The following is an 18,184-nucleotide window of genomic DNA, read 5'->3' as shown; positions in this document are numbered from 1 at the left end:
CAATAAATAAATAAAATTAATTCAAATCTTTTGAATCCATAATATCTTTAATCAAGTCAATTATAAATTTTTGATATCTAAGTCAATCAAAGGAATTGATTCATTGATTCGTATTAACAAACAAAGTTCAATTTAAAGAGGTCCAAGCACTGGGATCTTAACCAAGTCATAATAATAAATAAAGTTGATTTTTGTTTAATTTATACATAGACATAGACACACGCATATTAAGCATAAAGTGGATCATCAACCGACCCACGTTGGTTCAGATAAAAAAATTATGGTATTTTAAGCATGAGTTCTTGATTTGAGTTTGTACAATCATATAATATGTTTTTTTCCCTTTGGAAAAGTTATCCTTTTTGAGACTCAATGATTTGTTTATGTATGATCACTGATATTAAGATTTTGATACATGACTTTTATAAGAAGCCACAATCAAGAACTAGCAACATAGTGCTGGTTCCATCTCAAATTATAAAACAGTTTTGAAATAAATTTGATATCCTAAAATATAAAATATTTTAATAAAAATAAAATTTATGAATTATACTTTTTTAATATTATTCAATCTATATATTTTCTTTTTTAATATTTTTTTAAAAATAGAATATTAAATGAAGGATATTTTTAAAAGTTTATATTTTTATCTTAAAAAATATAATTTTTAGTCCTTATAATTTTATCATATTTTGTTTTTAGTCCCTGCAGTTTTTTTAGCCTCTATAGTTTTAAAAAAATTGGTGACTTTTATTTTTTAGGTTCTACAGTTTTCATTTTTTAGTGGTTTTAATCCTTATATGGACTAAAAATTAAAAAAAACTATAGAAATTAAAAGCAAAATTTAATGAAACTATAGGAATTAAAGATTATTTTTTTAAAAAAAAATTAGTGTTGTAAAGTGCCTTTAATAAATTTTATTGGTATGTATTATTTCATTAAAAGTGTCTTATAATTTAAGATGAAGGGAATAGTATTTGTAGATAAATATTTCAAAACACCAATTAACCTTTTCCTCTCCTTGTAAACTTTTCCTCTCATTATCAAGTTAATACAACATTTAATGGCCATCATTAGATTCTATTCCATTTTGTCATGATTCCTGAGAAAATTTTCATCATTAAATCTTCTGGTTTGTTTTCAAGTTTTAAGCTATTACTTCTTCAAATTTTATTTATAAATCATTTTTAATTATTTCATTAAAATAAAATAGAGGTAGTTAAATTACTGGTGTTTCCTAAAAAAAAAAAGAAAATCTTCAATTTATTTTTATTAAATGCACTAGAACTAAGATGCATGAAGTAATTAAGCCATTATCTTTATCCCAAAAAAAATGCATTTTCAAATTTACCATATCTAAACACAAATTTCAAATTCACATTAATTTTTTTTCTAATAGATAATGAATTTAAATAAAAATAATATTAAAAAATATAATTAATACCTCATAAAGTGCATTATATTAAAGATCACCAATCTCTTTTAAATATATCTTATAATAAAGACTAGAAAGAGCAAGTTATTACGCAATACTCATTACGACTGTGAAAGAATAAAATTAAAAAAAAAACTTAATTAATAATTTGTTTTTTATGCAAGTGACTTATTTTACCATGAATTCCTTCAGGAGGTGACTTATAAGATTTCATTTCCTACAACACTATTCATTTCAATACACTTTTTAATCCACTTGCTCGCAATTTAGGGATCATTTTAGTATATACTGTTCAATTTGTCTGAAGAATGTAAATAAAATTTTGCATATGATTTTTTGAGATATGATATTAATTCAAATTTAAACATTGACGATCAAATTAGCGACAAAAATAATTTTTAGTTTCAAGAATTAAATCTTAAATCATGTTTTACCAGACGATTTAACTCTACTCACTTCGGACAATAATATTAATCATTATTAATTAATTTATATTTAAAAAAGTTTATTTAACTTTTGATTTTTTTTAAAAATTTTTTATATCTTGTCAATTGTGCCCTTAAGTATAATAAATACAACATTTGACTTATTTAAAATATTTTTATTAATTACTCTATAAAATAAGGGAATAATTATATATATATAATACCTATTTAATATCTTACATTTTGAATCAAGTAAAGTTTTTATTATGATAAGAGGAGAGTAGTTAATAATGGAAGGATTGAAATTTTATGCTTTAAATGTTTCATCCATTAAAATTAGAGTCGTCCAACAATGTTTTAAAAGCCGGATCAAACATTAAATCAAAAAAGTCAGTATTTTTTAGTTTTTATAGTCTAATTTATTATATCAGCAGTTGGATCGGTGACATAATAATTAAATAAAAATAATATTAAATGTATATATAAAATAAATATAAGAAACAAATCTACATTATGCTTAATTGTTAATAAAATGACATAGGATGATCATAAATTATCAATATTATAAATTATAAGTTTATAACTTGTCAGGTGTAGATAAATCTTGATTAAATTAAATTTGAGTAGACTCAAAAATATTTGCATTTACATTTATAACTGTCAACGTCTTTATAAAAAAATAGTGTCAAATCATATTTCATATATATAAATTTTTCAAAAATAGTTTTAGCTTTCAATAGACTCTAATTTTTTTTATTTTTTTAATATTTTGTTTAAAATGGTCTAATTTTCTACAAAATTTTTCTCATTCTTGATTCAATTCCAATTTTTGATTTAATAATTGTTCAACTCTGGTCTCATCTGGCTCAATCATCAAACAATTTTTTGATGTTAATGACTCCAATCAAGGGTTCAACTAATTTGATGGTCCGGTTTAGGGTTGCATAAAGGACTGGATGGGACTGAATTTTGGCCTAACCTAAAGTTTAGTCTCTTGCATAAAAAGAATTAGGTTAGATAACCTGTAATCCAATCTGATCAAGTGATAACCCAAAGTTAATAAGACCAAACTTGATCCATAAGATTAAACAAATGATCCTGTTTAATACTCACTTAGCTTTTTTTGTTTCCTTTTTTTTATAAGCACTAATTCATTTCAACCTAATCAACTCAATAAAGATAATAAAAACACTTATAATCAAATAAACTTATAATAATTTCCACTAATAAGAAAAAAAATATTTCAATTACAGCCTAAGTGATTCATATTATTAAATTATTATTATGAGAGTGCGATTATGTGAAAAATCAGACTTACTAAATTATTAATATCCTTAACTTGTTATTATAAATAATTAATAACTTAATTATAATCATATTAAATAAATTTAATAAAACTAGATTGGATTAAATAATTTAGATGTCAAGTCTCCTGTTCTGTTTAATTCAAAAAATCACTTTTTTTAATTTTAAAGGATCAAATTTTAATAAAGTCGAACTCAAATTGTGTCGTATAGGATTGAATAACTTCGACCCAAGTCCGGTTAGATCGGATTTTTGAAACAATAGCCCAGCGAGCATAAGCTCCGAAAGCACCTCGGAGATCTTTTTGATCGATACGGAAGGCATCTTGATCCCTCGAATAACGTTCTCCCACGTGTCGTAGTTTTATTGGCCAACTGACACATACATGGCCAGTGAGTGCCAAACTCATAGCATTAAATGATGGCAACGCTTCCAGCCACAGTTTCTGCCCCATCATTTAATTCATTAGCAGACTCCCCACATCAAATCACGTCCCCTCCCCACACTCACCAACCAGCGCGTGTGCCTCACTCACAAAGAACAAAACAGGCAACCACTGCACAAAAATTTCATCAAAATATAAACATTGAACCCAAAAAACAAAAAAAACCAATCCCTTTAACTAAATAAGAATGCAAGGGTCGACCCGAGTCAATACCCGAACCACCACCCTTGCCTTGTGTTAAAGATCCGGACCCGCATGAGCTTCGGATCCTCACCACCATGCAAGGAGTTTTTTCTTTCTGATTTCTTTCCCCCAGTGCGGTTCGTTCTTGACTCAACTCCCCCACAGTCCCTTTTCAAACCACAATTAGTAGTAGTCACTCTCGCGTTTTCACACGCGCCACCTTGACATATTTGAATTAACTACCCTAAGCTTTCAAAGAGATAAAAAGGAAAAAGAATTACACTAGGTCACGTGACCTACGACGCACACGTGAGCGTCAGCTTTCACAGTGAAGAGCGGCCTTTATTTTCTGAACAGTACACGAGATGAGGTTGTTCACCGTCTCTACCGATTCCACCGTGAGCTTGGCCGTAGGGAGGCTATTCACGAGGATTTGAAACGCCACCGTCAGGAGGGACCCACTCACTCTCTCATTAACGCCACCGTTCGCGTCCCCATTGCTAGCCGGAGTTTGGGATCCACGCGACCCCGGTCCATCCGGGACTATAGCGAACCCCGAAGGTAACAACGCCACATAAGCCGAGTCACCGCCGTTCATCACCACATGCATGGCCGGGATGTCCACAGGAGCGTACACCACAAGCGAACCCGCCGCGTCTATGCATGTCTCCTGCAGGATGAGCATGCTACTCTGGTTTGCATTCATCGCCTGCGCAAAAAAATAAACAAATTTATTTGATTTTGTCACCATCGCTAAGTTCACAAGGAGCCATAGTCAAACCCGGGGACCATATATCTTTTTTTTATTTCAATTATTATTTCTCCTTTATTTTTGGGTGTAAAAAAGTTAATTAAAAAATAATTTTTTAAACCACAAGGTCAGATTACTCAGAAATCCAGAAAGTTGACAAGCGTCCTATATTTTGACTTTTTTCGTTAAACCTTGCTACGAAACAAACAACGCTGCCCTATTTCTGTGACCCTAGTCCGCACAGATACTTCCAAATTTCCAAACCTACCTTCTCGATTTCACCTTTTTAACCAAAACACTAAACGACAATGACCTATTGACCTTGCCTCACATCCCGGGGTATTTCCGTCAATAAAAAACTCCAAAGGTAAGAGTGAGAAGATTGAGAGAGAGAAAAAGTCGTACACTGGCCCTTAGGAGAGAGACGCAATTGCCGTGGTCTTGGCCTTTGGCGATGTGGGCCATCTCTTGCATGGGCCCACCGTTTGAGAGAATGTCCCATTCGCTTCGCAGACGCTCATCACGTAGGAAATCGAACAGTCTCTGGGGTGAAACGGGAAGCCAAACGGAGGTGGCTGCGCTCAAAACTATCCCTGGCGGCTCGCCGGGATCGTCCACGCTCTTCCGCGTCATCACCCGGACGTCCTCGTCGACGTTTCCTGCGTTCAGCTTGTTCCACTTGTGCACGGTTGAAGCGCAAACTCCGGCACAAAAGTTGTTGGTCATCCGCTGCGCTAGCTTCAACATGCTCCTCCGGCCACCGGCCGTTATGGCAGCTAGAACAAACCAAAGAAAGCTTGCCGTTCAGAGAAATTCAACACATGAATATTAACAATATTAGAAGAGATGACTGATATATTCTGGCCCGCGTTGAAGCTTACCGGTGTGATCTCGAGAGGGAACGGAGGAGGACATTAAGATGGCAAGGCACTCGCATTGACGTTGCAGGGTGGCGACCCACCGTTGAGCACCAAAGCCCATGCCGGAGCTCAACAAGGATCTATAGAGTTGGTGGACTTGGCTTTCATCGTATTCTGCGTGTTCCACCCAAGTCACCTGTAAATTCATGCAAAACCAGTTAACATCATTACTAGATCCTTCACAAGTTCATCAGTTCACCAGAATTGCAAAAATTTTCAGAATATGACGTATATTGCGTCTGTAATATTCATTTATGAATTAATGCAGTACCAGTATCGTCTTTTAGCAGTGAAAGTTTGGACTCTTCTGATAGCACTAATTTCATGATCTTGTACACTCCACGTACACTGAATTCACATGGGTTCTTAAGATCAAGTACATGATACATGTGGATTTGAGCAAACTAAAAAGGAAAAATAAATCTATTTAATTTAACTCAGTTTCAAAATATTTTAGGGCAAAAAAAAAAACATAACTTTTCCTGGTATTACAATTCGCTCAGATGCGTCCAAGGGCAACAATAAAAACAGTGAAGTTATTTCTTCAAGCTGGCTTAAAGCCGTCACGAGTAAAGAAGACAATGAAAGAAAAATACCAAAAAAGAAAAACAAATTAAATGAAATCTCGGAAATGTGCCTAAGGATTGTGTTCAATGAAACAAGGAAATTTATAATCAATACGATTCCCATGAAACTTGAGCATCAAGCACATAAAATATTGCTACGTCATGCAAAGAGAGGATTTAGGGGAGCAGCGAGCACTTTGAAGAGGTTAGAGAGAGAGAGAGAAATCGAGATTTGTTAAAAAAATGAACAAAATAGGTAGTCTTGGACTTTGACCTTACAATATTGAATAGCAATACTATATTTATATGTAAGAGACCTACAGATTAGAGGAGTTAGATGGAAAATGAATAAAATATTACTTGAAGGAAGACCAGTGATACAGCATCAAAGACTGGAATAGAAACATCATATACATTGTTTAATGTTTATAGAATCAAAGGATATGGTACAGTATTATCACAAGGCAAATTGCTTCCCGAATGGATGAGTAAGCATTAATTAATATGTCCAGGATTCAGAAATTTAAGCAACAGATTAGGCTTGTTCCATGAGGAAAAATAATATATTAAAAATTAACCTCGATTTTGCCCCAAATGGGAGGCTATTATTATTATTATTATTATTATTCAAGTACATTTTTTTAATATATATATATATATATATAGGATCACAATCACAATCACAATCCATTGTTGAAAATTCAAGTTAGGAATATGTAATTGTGAGACAAGGAGAAGCATCCCAGTCAGGCGCAGATGCTTTGAGAGGCCAAATATAAAAAAAAAATATTTTTTTTTAGAAATAGAAAAATATTTTATTTGGGAATTATCACTGACAGAGTGATTATGTGGTGAGTAGTGACTGGACAAATTAAGCTAGGTACCTTCGAACTATGGGCACTTTTAAATAGCTTCGAAAAGCAAAAAGGAAGAAACCCCATGATTCCTTGGCCTAGTGTTCTGTCTACGAACATGTACTCTTATTTAAAACTACGAAGAGAAGGCTATATTATTCACAATTTATAAATTATTTTATATACGATTTATTATACTATATTACTCCCTCCTTTTCGGTATAAAAGAGAATTAAAAAAAATCCTAAATGTAAAAGACTACCTACCTATGTTTATTCCATTTAATCCCTCATGAGTGTCACTGAATATTGGGTAAAAGTTCATAGATTAATTGGAACATTGTCTTTTTTTTCAAAAAAAAAAAACAATTACACTTTGTGATATAATTATGAAGGATAAAATCTTTCAATTAATTTCATCATTATTCCTAAAATAGTTACTGGTTTTTTATTTATAGAATCAGGGAGTAATATAAAATATAAAAAATTATAACAATAGTAAATTTCATGTCAGTGTCTGCATATAAATATACGAAGAATGGGGTTTAGTTTACATTATTAATTATTAATATCAATTATTTATATTTAGAATATATATAAATATGTTTTGATACTAGGTGATTGAAGAATCATGGAGATGAAGAGCACACACAGAAGAAACAGATAGATTCCAAGAAATAAGAAAACAGGTGTAAAGCAAGGCATAGTTTGGTAAATTCAGTTATGTCACATACAGATATGACACAATATGGTACAGAATGAAGTGACATTCCCGCGTCAAACTCAACAGGAATCAGCAAATAACACAAATTGGTTCAATAGTACCCAAAAATCAAGCTTCAGGAGATCAAAATTTACTGGAAATTATAATAATTTTACTCACCTTGGAGTAACCATTTGGCATATCCTGAACAACACACCCAGAAGGAAGTCTTCTGCAGTTCATAAACGAAACAGCAGCTCCAGAAGGTTCTCGAATTGTCTCGATCGACACATCAACTACAGCCCACACCCCCTCCGCGTGTTGCTTGCAGAATCGAAGAAAATTCACCTCTCGAACTGGCACCAATGGCGATAGAACCTGAAGCTCAGCATGCATCTGTATAATAACACCACACAAATCAGCTACATTCATATATATATATATATATACCTTTTCAAACGTACCAGTTGAAGTGCACCGTTTCTGGTTCCATTTATTCCACTGGATATTACTTCGGTTGTGGAGGTTCTGGCAATCAAACATGGAAACATTTCTGCCCATCGATTCTATGGAAAGAAAATGGGTTTGGTTCAGACTTAATTTCACTGTGAAATGTGATAGAATAAAATGGAACTTGGAGATGAACGAATATGAATATATATATAGCTTACTGAGTCCATTAGAGTTTCGACGAGGGCCAGGCTGTTGATGATGACCATTCCAGTTTCTCTTGAAGCCTCGGAGACGAAACCATTTGGTCTCATGCCAATGCAAGGAGAACTGAAAGTTCTCATGTACTCTTCATGGTTCAGAATCTCTCTTCCTCCTTCTTCTGAGCTTCTTAACCAGAGAGGCTCATCGGTGTGCACCATCTTCACCAGCTCGTCCATGGCCGCCAAGGCAAGCTCCAGAAACATAGACCTCTCTATGGACCTATCAAGTCCGCTGACCAAATTCCCCACTGCTCTGGTCATCGTCGTGGCCGTCGATGTTGTCGCCGGAGGCACTATGGCTAATTGGCTCGAAATCCCAAAATCTGGCCCTAAAGGCAATGTCGACGGCACGGTGCTCATACCACCAAACCCGTTCATCCCAACTCCGAGTTCTAAGCTTGAGTTTGGCAATGGAGGACCGATCGGACTGGTCAATGAAGAAATGGGTCGGCCCAGAAACTTTCCTGCTAGAGCACAAACTCGGTCTAGCTCGTCCTTCAGTCGAGCGTTTTCGATTCTCAGGTGTTGTTCTTCGAGGGAAATCTCGCCGATAATGGCTGGGCCTCCACAATTTGAACATATAGGATTCCTCATAGCTTCTCTTATAGACATGTTTTCTGCTCTCAGTTTATCGTTTTCTTGCCTGAGCAAAGTGTTTTCATGGCGCTCCAATTGGGTCTGAGTAGAAACAAGAACACATAAACATCGTACCACGAAAAAAGATGTCCCCAAGAGGTTATATCAGTTGTTATAATTACCTTCATCTGGGTTCTTCGATTTTGGAACCAAAATTTCACCTGTCTGGTTTCCAAGGAAAGCCTTCTGCTCAGTTCTAGTCTTTGTTTCTCATCTGGGTGAGGACACTCCTTGAACAGACTAAACCAAAGAAAAAAGGACAGTGAAGATTGAAGAAGAAGAAAGAAGCCAGTAAATAGAGAAAGAGAGAAAAAATGTGAGCGAGATCATACGCTTCGAGTTCTTGTATTTGTTGAGGGGTATGTCGGTGATAGCGTTTCTTCCTCGGAGGGTTGTCGGCGGCGTCTTGATCGTCGCCGGAAGTGGGGCCTTCCATATTATCACTGCCAGATCTGCTTTCGTGTTCTTCCTCTCTGCTTCTTCTCGCCCCAACATTTGGCTCGTAGCTTTCAGGCATTCTATTCGCATCTCCTTGTTGCTCGTCAAGATTCGTTTGCTTTATCCAAAGAGAATCAAAAATCAAAAAATAAATAAATAAATAAATAAATTAACTAACAAACAATATATGGTACAAGATCATCATCAGTTTCAGCCCCCAAAAAAGTATGGGAATGAAATAAACGAAGGAGATCTCACAAGTGCGAGAGACAGTCCCGGAGAGCTGAACATGGATTTCGCCATCGCAGCTGGTTGTGTGACGACACAAGGCTGCGAGATTGAACCACTCGACGGCATTCTATTATCGTTGGTGCTGCCGTTGCTGTAAGGAATATCAGCGACGATTCTATCGCCGCCTCCGCCTCCTCCACCGCCGCACCGCCACCCCAGTTATTGTCGAGAAATCCCCCAAAACTCATCAAAGAAGCCACTTTTTCTAACAAAAAACCACTCGATTCCCTTCTTCGACCTCTCTTTTCCTCAAAAATCCGAAACTCAGTACCAGTAGAAGTGGCTCAGCCTTCCGTACATGAGATTCGATGCAGTAAATTCAGCAATCCCAGAAGTTTTAAACCTCTAAGAAGATGAAATGGGGTTTCGAGAAATCAGAATCGACCTCGTGTGCGTGTGCGTGTGGTGTGTGTATATTAATTAATTTATATCTATATATCTATATATATAAAAATATGAATGAATTCGCTCACTTGACAAGACTGAGAGAAACAAAGGAAGAAGGTGCGAAGACATGGAGGGAAAGAGATAGAGGAGACAAAAGGATAAAGCCCCAATGTCTCACCTTTCTCTCTCTGTAGCTGGAAATAAAATGTCCTCCTTTCGTATATAATTCACCTTCTATTATTGTGAGAGAGAGAGAGAGAGATGAAGAAAGGAAAGAGAAACAAGGCAAGCAGAGAAGGAAAAACCCTCTGGTTATTCCAGCTAGCTAGCTCGCTAATTCCCTCTCTCTCTCTCTCTATATATGTATATGAACATGACCCTATCCCTCTCAGTACAGCAATTTCTGATAATACCCACAAGAGAGAAGCAACCAAAAAAAAAAAATTAAAAAAGAGAACCCTAGGCTTACAATGTTGTGTGCTATCTCGCTCAATGCATGCTTGAAAAAGAGAGAGAATATAAAATTTAGAAATTATGAATAAAAATAAAACGAAGTAGGGTTAGAAAAGGAGTCTTATAGATTTGCGAGCAGAGGAGAGAGAAGGGGAGGACAGAGAGGGAGGGAAAAGGGGAAGATAAAACGCAATATGTGGAGTCTTCGAAGCCTTACAAATACATATGAATCCAAAAAGGGTCGGTTGACTTATGCGATCATCACCCTCTCTATTCTCTCTCTCATGTAAGTTTATTTTCTTTCTTGCTCGCGAGAGACCTTTGAAGAAAAAGCCTGTGAATGACTGTGAAAATTGCAATACGCCTTTTTGATGACTTTTTGGGAGAAGGTAACAAGAAAACGAAGTTTCAATGATGGAGGAGGTGCTTTGGAGATCCTTTGGCCAGGATCTTAATTTGAGATTCTCAATTATGAGGTAAATGAATCTCAAATTCTCAACTATTATACCATATTATTTTTTTCTTAAATGGTTTCTTCGGATGTCAGAAAAACATTATTCCGTCCTCTTTTTACTACTCAAACTTAACTTTTAAAATAATAGAATCTAGTTTAATAGGAATTTGAAATTTTGAATAGAATATGAGTAGAAGAATAAAATTGTCAAGAAAAAAAAATGAATTGAAAAGACAAAACGATGTAAGAAGTTTGGGCTGTTTTTTTCCTCCTTAAGTATTACTCCCAGATTATAATATTAGTTATTATTAATAAATTTATATTTTTAAAAAAGTTATTAAAATTTTTATTTATAAAAAAGTTAACACCTTTTTAATCGTGCTTTTGAGTGTAATAAATATAATATTTAATTTATTTACAATATTTCTCTTAATTACTCAATAAAATAAGTGTGTAATTAAAAAAATATATAACAACTATCCAATATCTTATCTTTTAGATAAAGCAAAGCTTTTTAAAAATGACTTATATTATAATATGGGGAGTATATTAAGATGTCAAAATAACTATCTTTTATACATTTTTGTTAGAAATATATTAATTTAGAATTATTTATTAGGAGAAAAATAAATTTATTATCGTATTTTAAGAAAACTGCTCAATTTTAAGAAAGTTATAACAATTTTAAGAAAGTGATTGCTTTCAGAATCTTTACTTATTTTTAAAAGGAAAAATGACAATAAAATACTTTTAAATTATATAAATAATATTTTGATCCCTGAAATGTCATAATTCCTTTGAAGTCTCTAAAAATTTTTTGTGATTAAAGAATAATATAAATAACTAAATTGTCCTTAATTCAAACTTATGAATTGTTGTTGATTTTTTGTGATTTTAAGAAGAAAAATTATAAATTTTAAAACAAAACTTATGAATGACAATTGATATTTGTAACACTTGAAAAATATTAAGATTTCAAATGTGAACTTCTAAATTGTTATTGAATTCTTGAAATTTTAAAAAGAAAAATTTAAATTAAATCAAAACTTATAAATAACAATTGATATTTGAATTAAGAGCAATTTGATCATTTAAAATAATTACTTAATAATAAAAAAATCTCCAAAGATTTGAAGGAAATTATGAGATTTTAAAAAAACTAAAATGTCATTTACATAATTTAAAGATATTTTATTATTATTATTTTTAAAAAAATCTCATACACACTTTCAAAATTGAATAGTAAGTTGTGGATACAATTCAAAGAAAGTTATTTGTTAAAAAACATAAAATATTTTTAATTGAATATCAATCTTAATAAATTAATTAAATATTTTAAACTAATTTTTTTCATATTTATCCTTATTTAGTAGAATTTTTTGCTTAAAATCAATATTAATGATCTACTCCTTTCGTTAAAAAATCTAAAGCATCTTTAACTGAATCTTACCCCTAATAAAGTATTTACATACTTTCCAACTAACTATATCTTTTCATATTTATTTCATTAAATACCCTATAATAAATATGAAGTTATTATTAATAGGGACACTTTAAAAAAAAAACAATGATTACACCTCAAGAGATTAAAAATACCATACATTTTTGAACATTTAACTTCTTAAGAAATACTTTATATTTTTTAACAGAAGGAGTATCTATTTATACATTTTTTGTAAAAAATTCATTAATTACACCTCAAAATAATAAAAGGGGAGAACCATCCTTTGGGACCCCAAAGCAACAAAATTGTAGATAAGGCCTAGTGTAATCTGAAATTATTTTGAGGATATAAAAGCCTCATTTGCAATTATATTTTTAGGTAAAATGACCCATTTGCCCTTCTTAAAATTGATTGACTCTGATCTCTTTTCCTTCCTTACTCTTCCTTCTCTCCCTTCAGTTGGAATTATCGTCTTCGAAGCTTTAGGGTATGGAGAATTTACTATATCCTTGAGCTTTCACCGTATTCATAAGATTGTTGGAGGTAAGTTTGGAAAAGTTGATTGTCGGAATCTTGTGCACATTGAAGGCGCATATATTTAGAGGGAATAGAATTTTGATGGTTGGATTCAACAATTCTTTCATGGTAGGCATTCTTTCCATCGTCTTGGGATGTTCTTTTCTGGGTTTGGGTGAAGAAACTGAAATTAAAAAGTGCAATAGATTGAAGAAACCCTACATCATGTTGAATACGTTGATTCATACTCAATCTACAATTTGCAATCTGCACATAGTGAAAATAAAATTTTTGGATCTGAATCTGCCTATGAGCCCAAATGGACTTTATGATTGAAAAAAATAATATAGTATCTTGAAAACGTGAAGGTTGTCTTGTTAATATAGGTGTTCAATTGTATTTTTTATATATATAATGGTAGGATTGTTTTTCAGACTCTATAGTTGTGATTTTGTTGCTGATATATCCAAACTTGATTATTGATATAATCTAACTTATTTGCTAAACTTTTAAGTTGGTAGTTGATTATTTGTTATGAAATCATGATGGCTTTACTTGTTTATAGTGGATGTTTACATTTGAATTAGAGAATTCATGACCAATCCATTATCATGAAAATGTCCTATCAAAAACACTAGACTATGCATTATGAAAACATGAACGTTTTCTTATTTATATTGAATATTTAATTCTGAAAAATAAAAGTTGGGACCTATATTAATTTATTCATTACAAGTTCACATAAAAGATAGCATGGTAGATTTACAACTGACTTCTTACTTTGTTTTTTTCTTTGTTTTTTTTTTGCATTGATACAACTATAGTTATGATATATATGAAGGTATCCAAACTTATGTTTTTTGGTTAGTTGAAAATGACAATTACTATTTATTTGTATATGGACAAGCAACCCTGCATATTTGGGATATAGTTGCTGAATTTTTCTATAGATCAACATGAAATATGATATGAAATTTCTTGTTGATACCTATTTTAATAGAAAGGCTAATACCAGTATGAAATTATCCAAATCTAATGTAGGTATTCTTGTTACTTCAATGAAAGTATGTTGTTAATTATAAAATTTATGTTATATATATTTTGCAATTAACTCGAACATATGTTCAGGTGTGCCATATGGGCAAACCTTGTGTTGTTAGTATGTGGACCTTATAATATTATTTACGAACGTTGTGTTATAAATTCAACTTGGGTAACTTGTACATTGGAAATAATTTAACCAGCACACCTCATCAAGTGTTCTTCAAATATACACTACAATATTTTCCCTACATCCATTTACATAAAAAATAATTCCATATGAAAAAAGAAACTAAGAATGGTGCATACATAATCTTAGAGTAATCCTAATTGCATTTACATTCTAATACTTCTATTAGTCAAGTCATCCTATCATTTTTTTTCCTTTGACAGTTGTTACAAAAATCCCTCTCCTCTTTACTCATCTTGTTCCAATTTTCAGCTCACGTGTCATTTAAGTTTGTCAATATCTTGTAGTCTTTTATTCTTCTCCAAAAAAATTTCATAAACTCATGCCATCTCATAAAAGGTTAGATCCGTTTTAGCTGTTTCTCCTTTACCATTTTATGCGTCTGCACAAATTAGCGAATCAATCAATGTAGACAATTATTAAATCACATAAAATAATTATTCCTATTTTACCAATTGCAAGTTCACATACTAACAACAAAAGGCTTACATATTGACAAGTCTAGGTTTAGGTATTTACATGTAAATGTCTACTTACAAAAACCAAACTTTTATTTTTCACAGTTGAACTTCAATGTTTATATTTTCACAACACATAATCCAATATTTTCTATAAGGCATTTTTATGATAATAGACAGGTCATGAATTTTTCAATTCACATGTGAACATCCAATATAAATAAGTAAACTATGATTTTATAACAAACAATCCACTACTAACTTAGAGTTTATCAAATAAGTCAAATTATATCAACAACCTAGTAATATTATATAGGAACTAAATCACAACTACAAAGTCTAGAGAACAATCTCGCCATTATATATATATATATATATATAATATGGTTGAACATCTATATTAACAAGACAACCTTCATGTTTTCAAAAGACTATATTATAGTTTTCACATCAAAAAGTCCATTTAGGCTTATGGGCAAATGCAAATCCAAAAAATTTAACCATCACGATATGCACATTACAAGTTGTTGATTCAGCATGAATCAATTCATTCAATGTGATGGAGGGTTTCTTGAATCCATTTGTACTTTTTAAATTTTGGTTTCTTCAACCCAAACTCAAAAAGAGAATCTCAAGACAATGGGAAGGATGCCTACTATGAAGGAGCTTGTTGAATCTAATTATTTGAACTTTATCCCCTCCAAATATGTGCGTAGTTGATGTGCAAAAAATTCTTATGATTGACTTTTCCAAACTCTCTTGCAATCCCATGGGTATAGTGAAAGCTTAAAGATATGATAAATACACCACAACTTAAAGATTCAAAGACAACAATTCTAGCTGAAGGGAAAGAAGGAAGAGTGAGGAAGAAGGAGGAGGAAGAGGAAGAGAGACAACGAAGATGAGCAAGAAGAAGAGATCAGAGTAGATTGATTGATTTTGGAAGGGGCAAATGGGTCATTTCACCCAAAAATATAATTGCAAATGAGGTCTTTAAGCCTTGGAATAGTTTCATATTTGATTGGACGTTATTTGCAACTTTATTACTTTGGTGCCCTAGTGTGGCTCTGTTTAATCAAAGTGCCTTACATTTTTTAACATCTAACTTGTTAAAAAATACTTTATATTTTTTTAATAAAGGGAGTAATAAAGTATAATTTTTAGAAAGTTGTTTTGTTTGTATCTATTTTTGACCTGATTTTTTTAATATTTAAATATTTACTAATAATTATGAATATGAATATTAAGGGAGAATGACAAATAAATTCCATTAAAATTGGCAAATGATAAAAGATTACTGCAAATGGGGTATTGAGTTCCTCGGAAAATAACAAAAAGTCTTATTATATTGTTAAAACCTAAATTGAAGTTTTTAATAACAAAAGTAAAATTGTTAATATATGAAGCATAATTTTTATTTAGTTATGCAAAAACAAGTATGTTTCTTATATTAAAAATTTTATTTTTATTATTAACAATTTCAATTTAGATTTGGGAGAATGACAATTAAGGACCTTCTAAGAACATTAATCCTAATTACGGACCGTGAAATTTTAAAATCTCAGTTAAGAACCATGGTCCTTAATTGTGATAAAAAAATATAATTTGTGAGATGGGATTCACTAACGTGACTTGGAAATTAATTAACCCAACTTGGGAAAATTACTAACATATATTGTGAAAATATAAAACCCCACTTGAGAATGGAATGTTTAACAAAAAGCGCCACTTGAGAATTCACTAACTACATTTAAAAAAATTTTAATGTATATTGTGAAAAAATAAAACCCTACTTAAGAATCAATTGTTTAATAAAAAGTGACTTGTCCAAATTAATTTTTTATTAAAAAATTAATTCCCAAGTGGAGTTTCATGTTTTCATAATATACGTTAGAAATTTTTTTCAAGTTAAGTTAGTGAATTCTCAAGTGGTGCTTTTTGTTAAACAATTAATTTTCAAGTTGAGTTTCATGTTTTTACAATATACGTTATATATTTTCTCAAGTTAGTTTAGTAAATTTCCAAGTGACAATGGTGAATTCCACCTCATAAACTACATTTTTTATCACAGTTAAGTATCATAATCCTTAACTAAGATTTTAAAATTTCACGATTCGTAATTGGGATTAATATTCTTAAAAGTTCCTTAATTGTCATTCTCCTTTAGATTTTTAACAGCTTTTTCTATTACTTTTACTGAGGGTTAGAAATGTAATTTCACAAAAAGTATGTCAAATAAATCTCGAGAGGCTTTGGAGTAATTATCCTTTTTCATAATATTCTTTTAGCATTTATATATTTCGATGAGATATACTTGTCAGTCTCCTAATATTCAACACATATCAATTTTACACATACATTTTAAAAGTCATAAACGTGTCTTGTCTTAAATTGAAATATTATTTTTTAAAACTGATGCGTAAATAAAAAATAATTTATTTAATAACAAACTAAACTATGGATTTTAATCCTACTACAGGGGTGCATGTGCATTCAAGATTTTTTTAATAAAATATTATATATATTATCATGTTGCAAATAAAATTTAAAAATAATTGTGCGAAATAATTTACACTTATAAAACTTTGACTAGTTAATATAATGGTTCTCACAATTAGAATTTGTTTTCTTCGTAATTATGATAATTTTTAAAATTGTTAACATATCTCATTTCTGTGCCTCATCAAAGAGAACAAAAAAATAAAAAAATGACACATGATGTCATAATTATATTTTTTGGTGTGAAATTTTATTTTTCTAAAAATTATATTTAACCTCTTGTGTATCAATAAGTAAATTTTCGGAAGAAAACAAATCAAATGGAGTTAGAATAAGAGCAAGGGAGCTGGTTTTGGGGGTAAAAAAGGAACAAGAGAGCTGGTCAAATTTAAAATCTCGAGAATAATTTGTTCAGTGTTTCAAAGGCAGTGAAACATTAGCAAGCAGGGATTATATATATATATATATATATATATTTTGGGTTCAAAACAAAAAGAGATAATATGTTTTTTATCACAGTAGAGAGAATATTTTTAACTATTCTTAAAATTTAAATGTTTTATAATTATTGAAAAACTAAAAAAAATATCAGTAACATTTTTTTTTCTTTAATTGGACTAGAATTTTAGAAAGAAAGTTACAATGTCGTATTTCTCATATTCAAGTGTTAAGCTCACACATGGCTTTGAGATAAAGAAGATTAAGAACAATTAGATCCAAAAAATTGAATAAGTGACAATCATGTCTGAACTTTTTAAAAATAAGTTAAAAAAATTAATCTATATACACTATTCCAAATCTATAAATTTTAATGGCTAAACTGTACTTTTAGTAATTTAACTTTACTAATATTTTATTTTAGTCCTTTAATTTTATAAAATATTTTTTAATCATTTAACCTTAATACCTTTTATTAATAAAAGAAAAATTCATTCATTGAACTTTTAAATATTAACAAAATATTTTTAAATATTAATATATTAAGTTAAATTTTTTAAAATAACAATGATTGATATAAAAAATAATTATTTCAAACTAATACTGTTAGGATTAGATGGCTGAAAAGAATTCTATAAAA

At 31.1% G+C, this 18,184-nt stretch overlaps 1 protein-coding gene across 1 annotated transcript; it reads right to left on the bottom strand.

Annotated features, from left to right (window-relative positions):
- Window positions 1-3,708: 3,708 nt before the first annotated feature.
- Window positions 3,709-10,479, bottom strand: LOC129288825 (homeobox-leucine zipper protein ANTHOCYANINLESS 2-like). Its single transcript, XM_054925590.1, is given in 10 exon segments — window positions 3,709-4,502; window positions 4,950-5,320; window positions 5,426-5,600; window positions 7,767-7,982; window positions 8,051-8,152; window positions 8,258-8,977; window positions 9,058-9,175; window positions 9,268-9,491; window positions 9,632-9,820; window positions 9,823-10,479. Coding segments are annotated over 10 exon segments (2,538 nt in total). The 5' UTR covers window positions 9,853-10,479; the 3' UTR covers window positions 3,709-4,109.
- Window positions 10,480-18,184: the final 7,705 nt, after the last annotated feature.

This window comes from Prosopis cineraria, unplaced genomic scaffold (genome assembly GCF_029017545.1).
Source record: "Prosopis cineraria cultivar Desert tree isolate PC_DT_omini unplaced genomic scaffold, ASM2901754v1 PC12, whole genome shotgun sequence".
Taxonomy (NCBI): Eukaryota; Viridiplantae; Streptophyta; class Magnoliopsida; order Fabales; family Fabaceae; genus Prosopis; species Prosopis cineraria.
The sequence above is the reverse complement of the archived record's forward strand: the minus strand, read 5'-3'. Positions and strand labels throughout refer to the sequence as shown.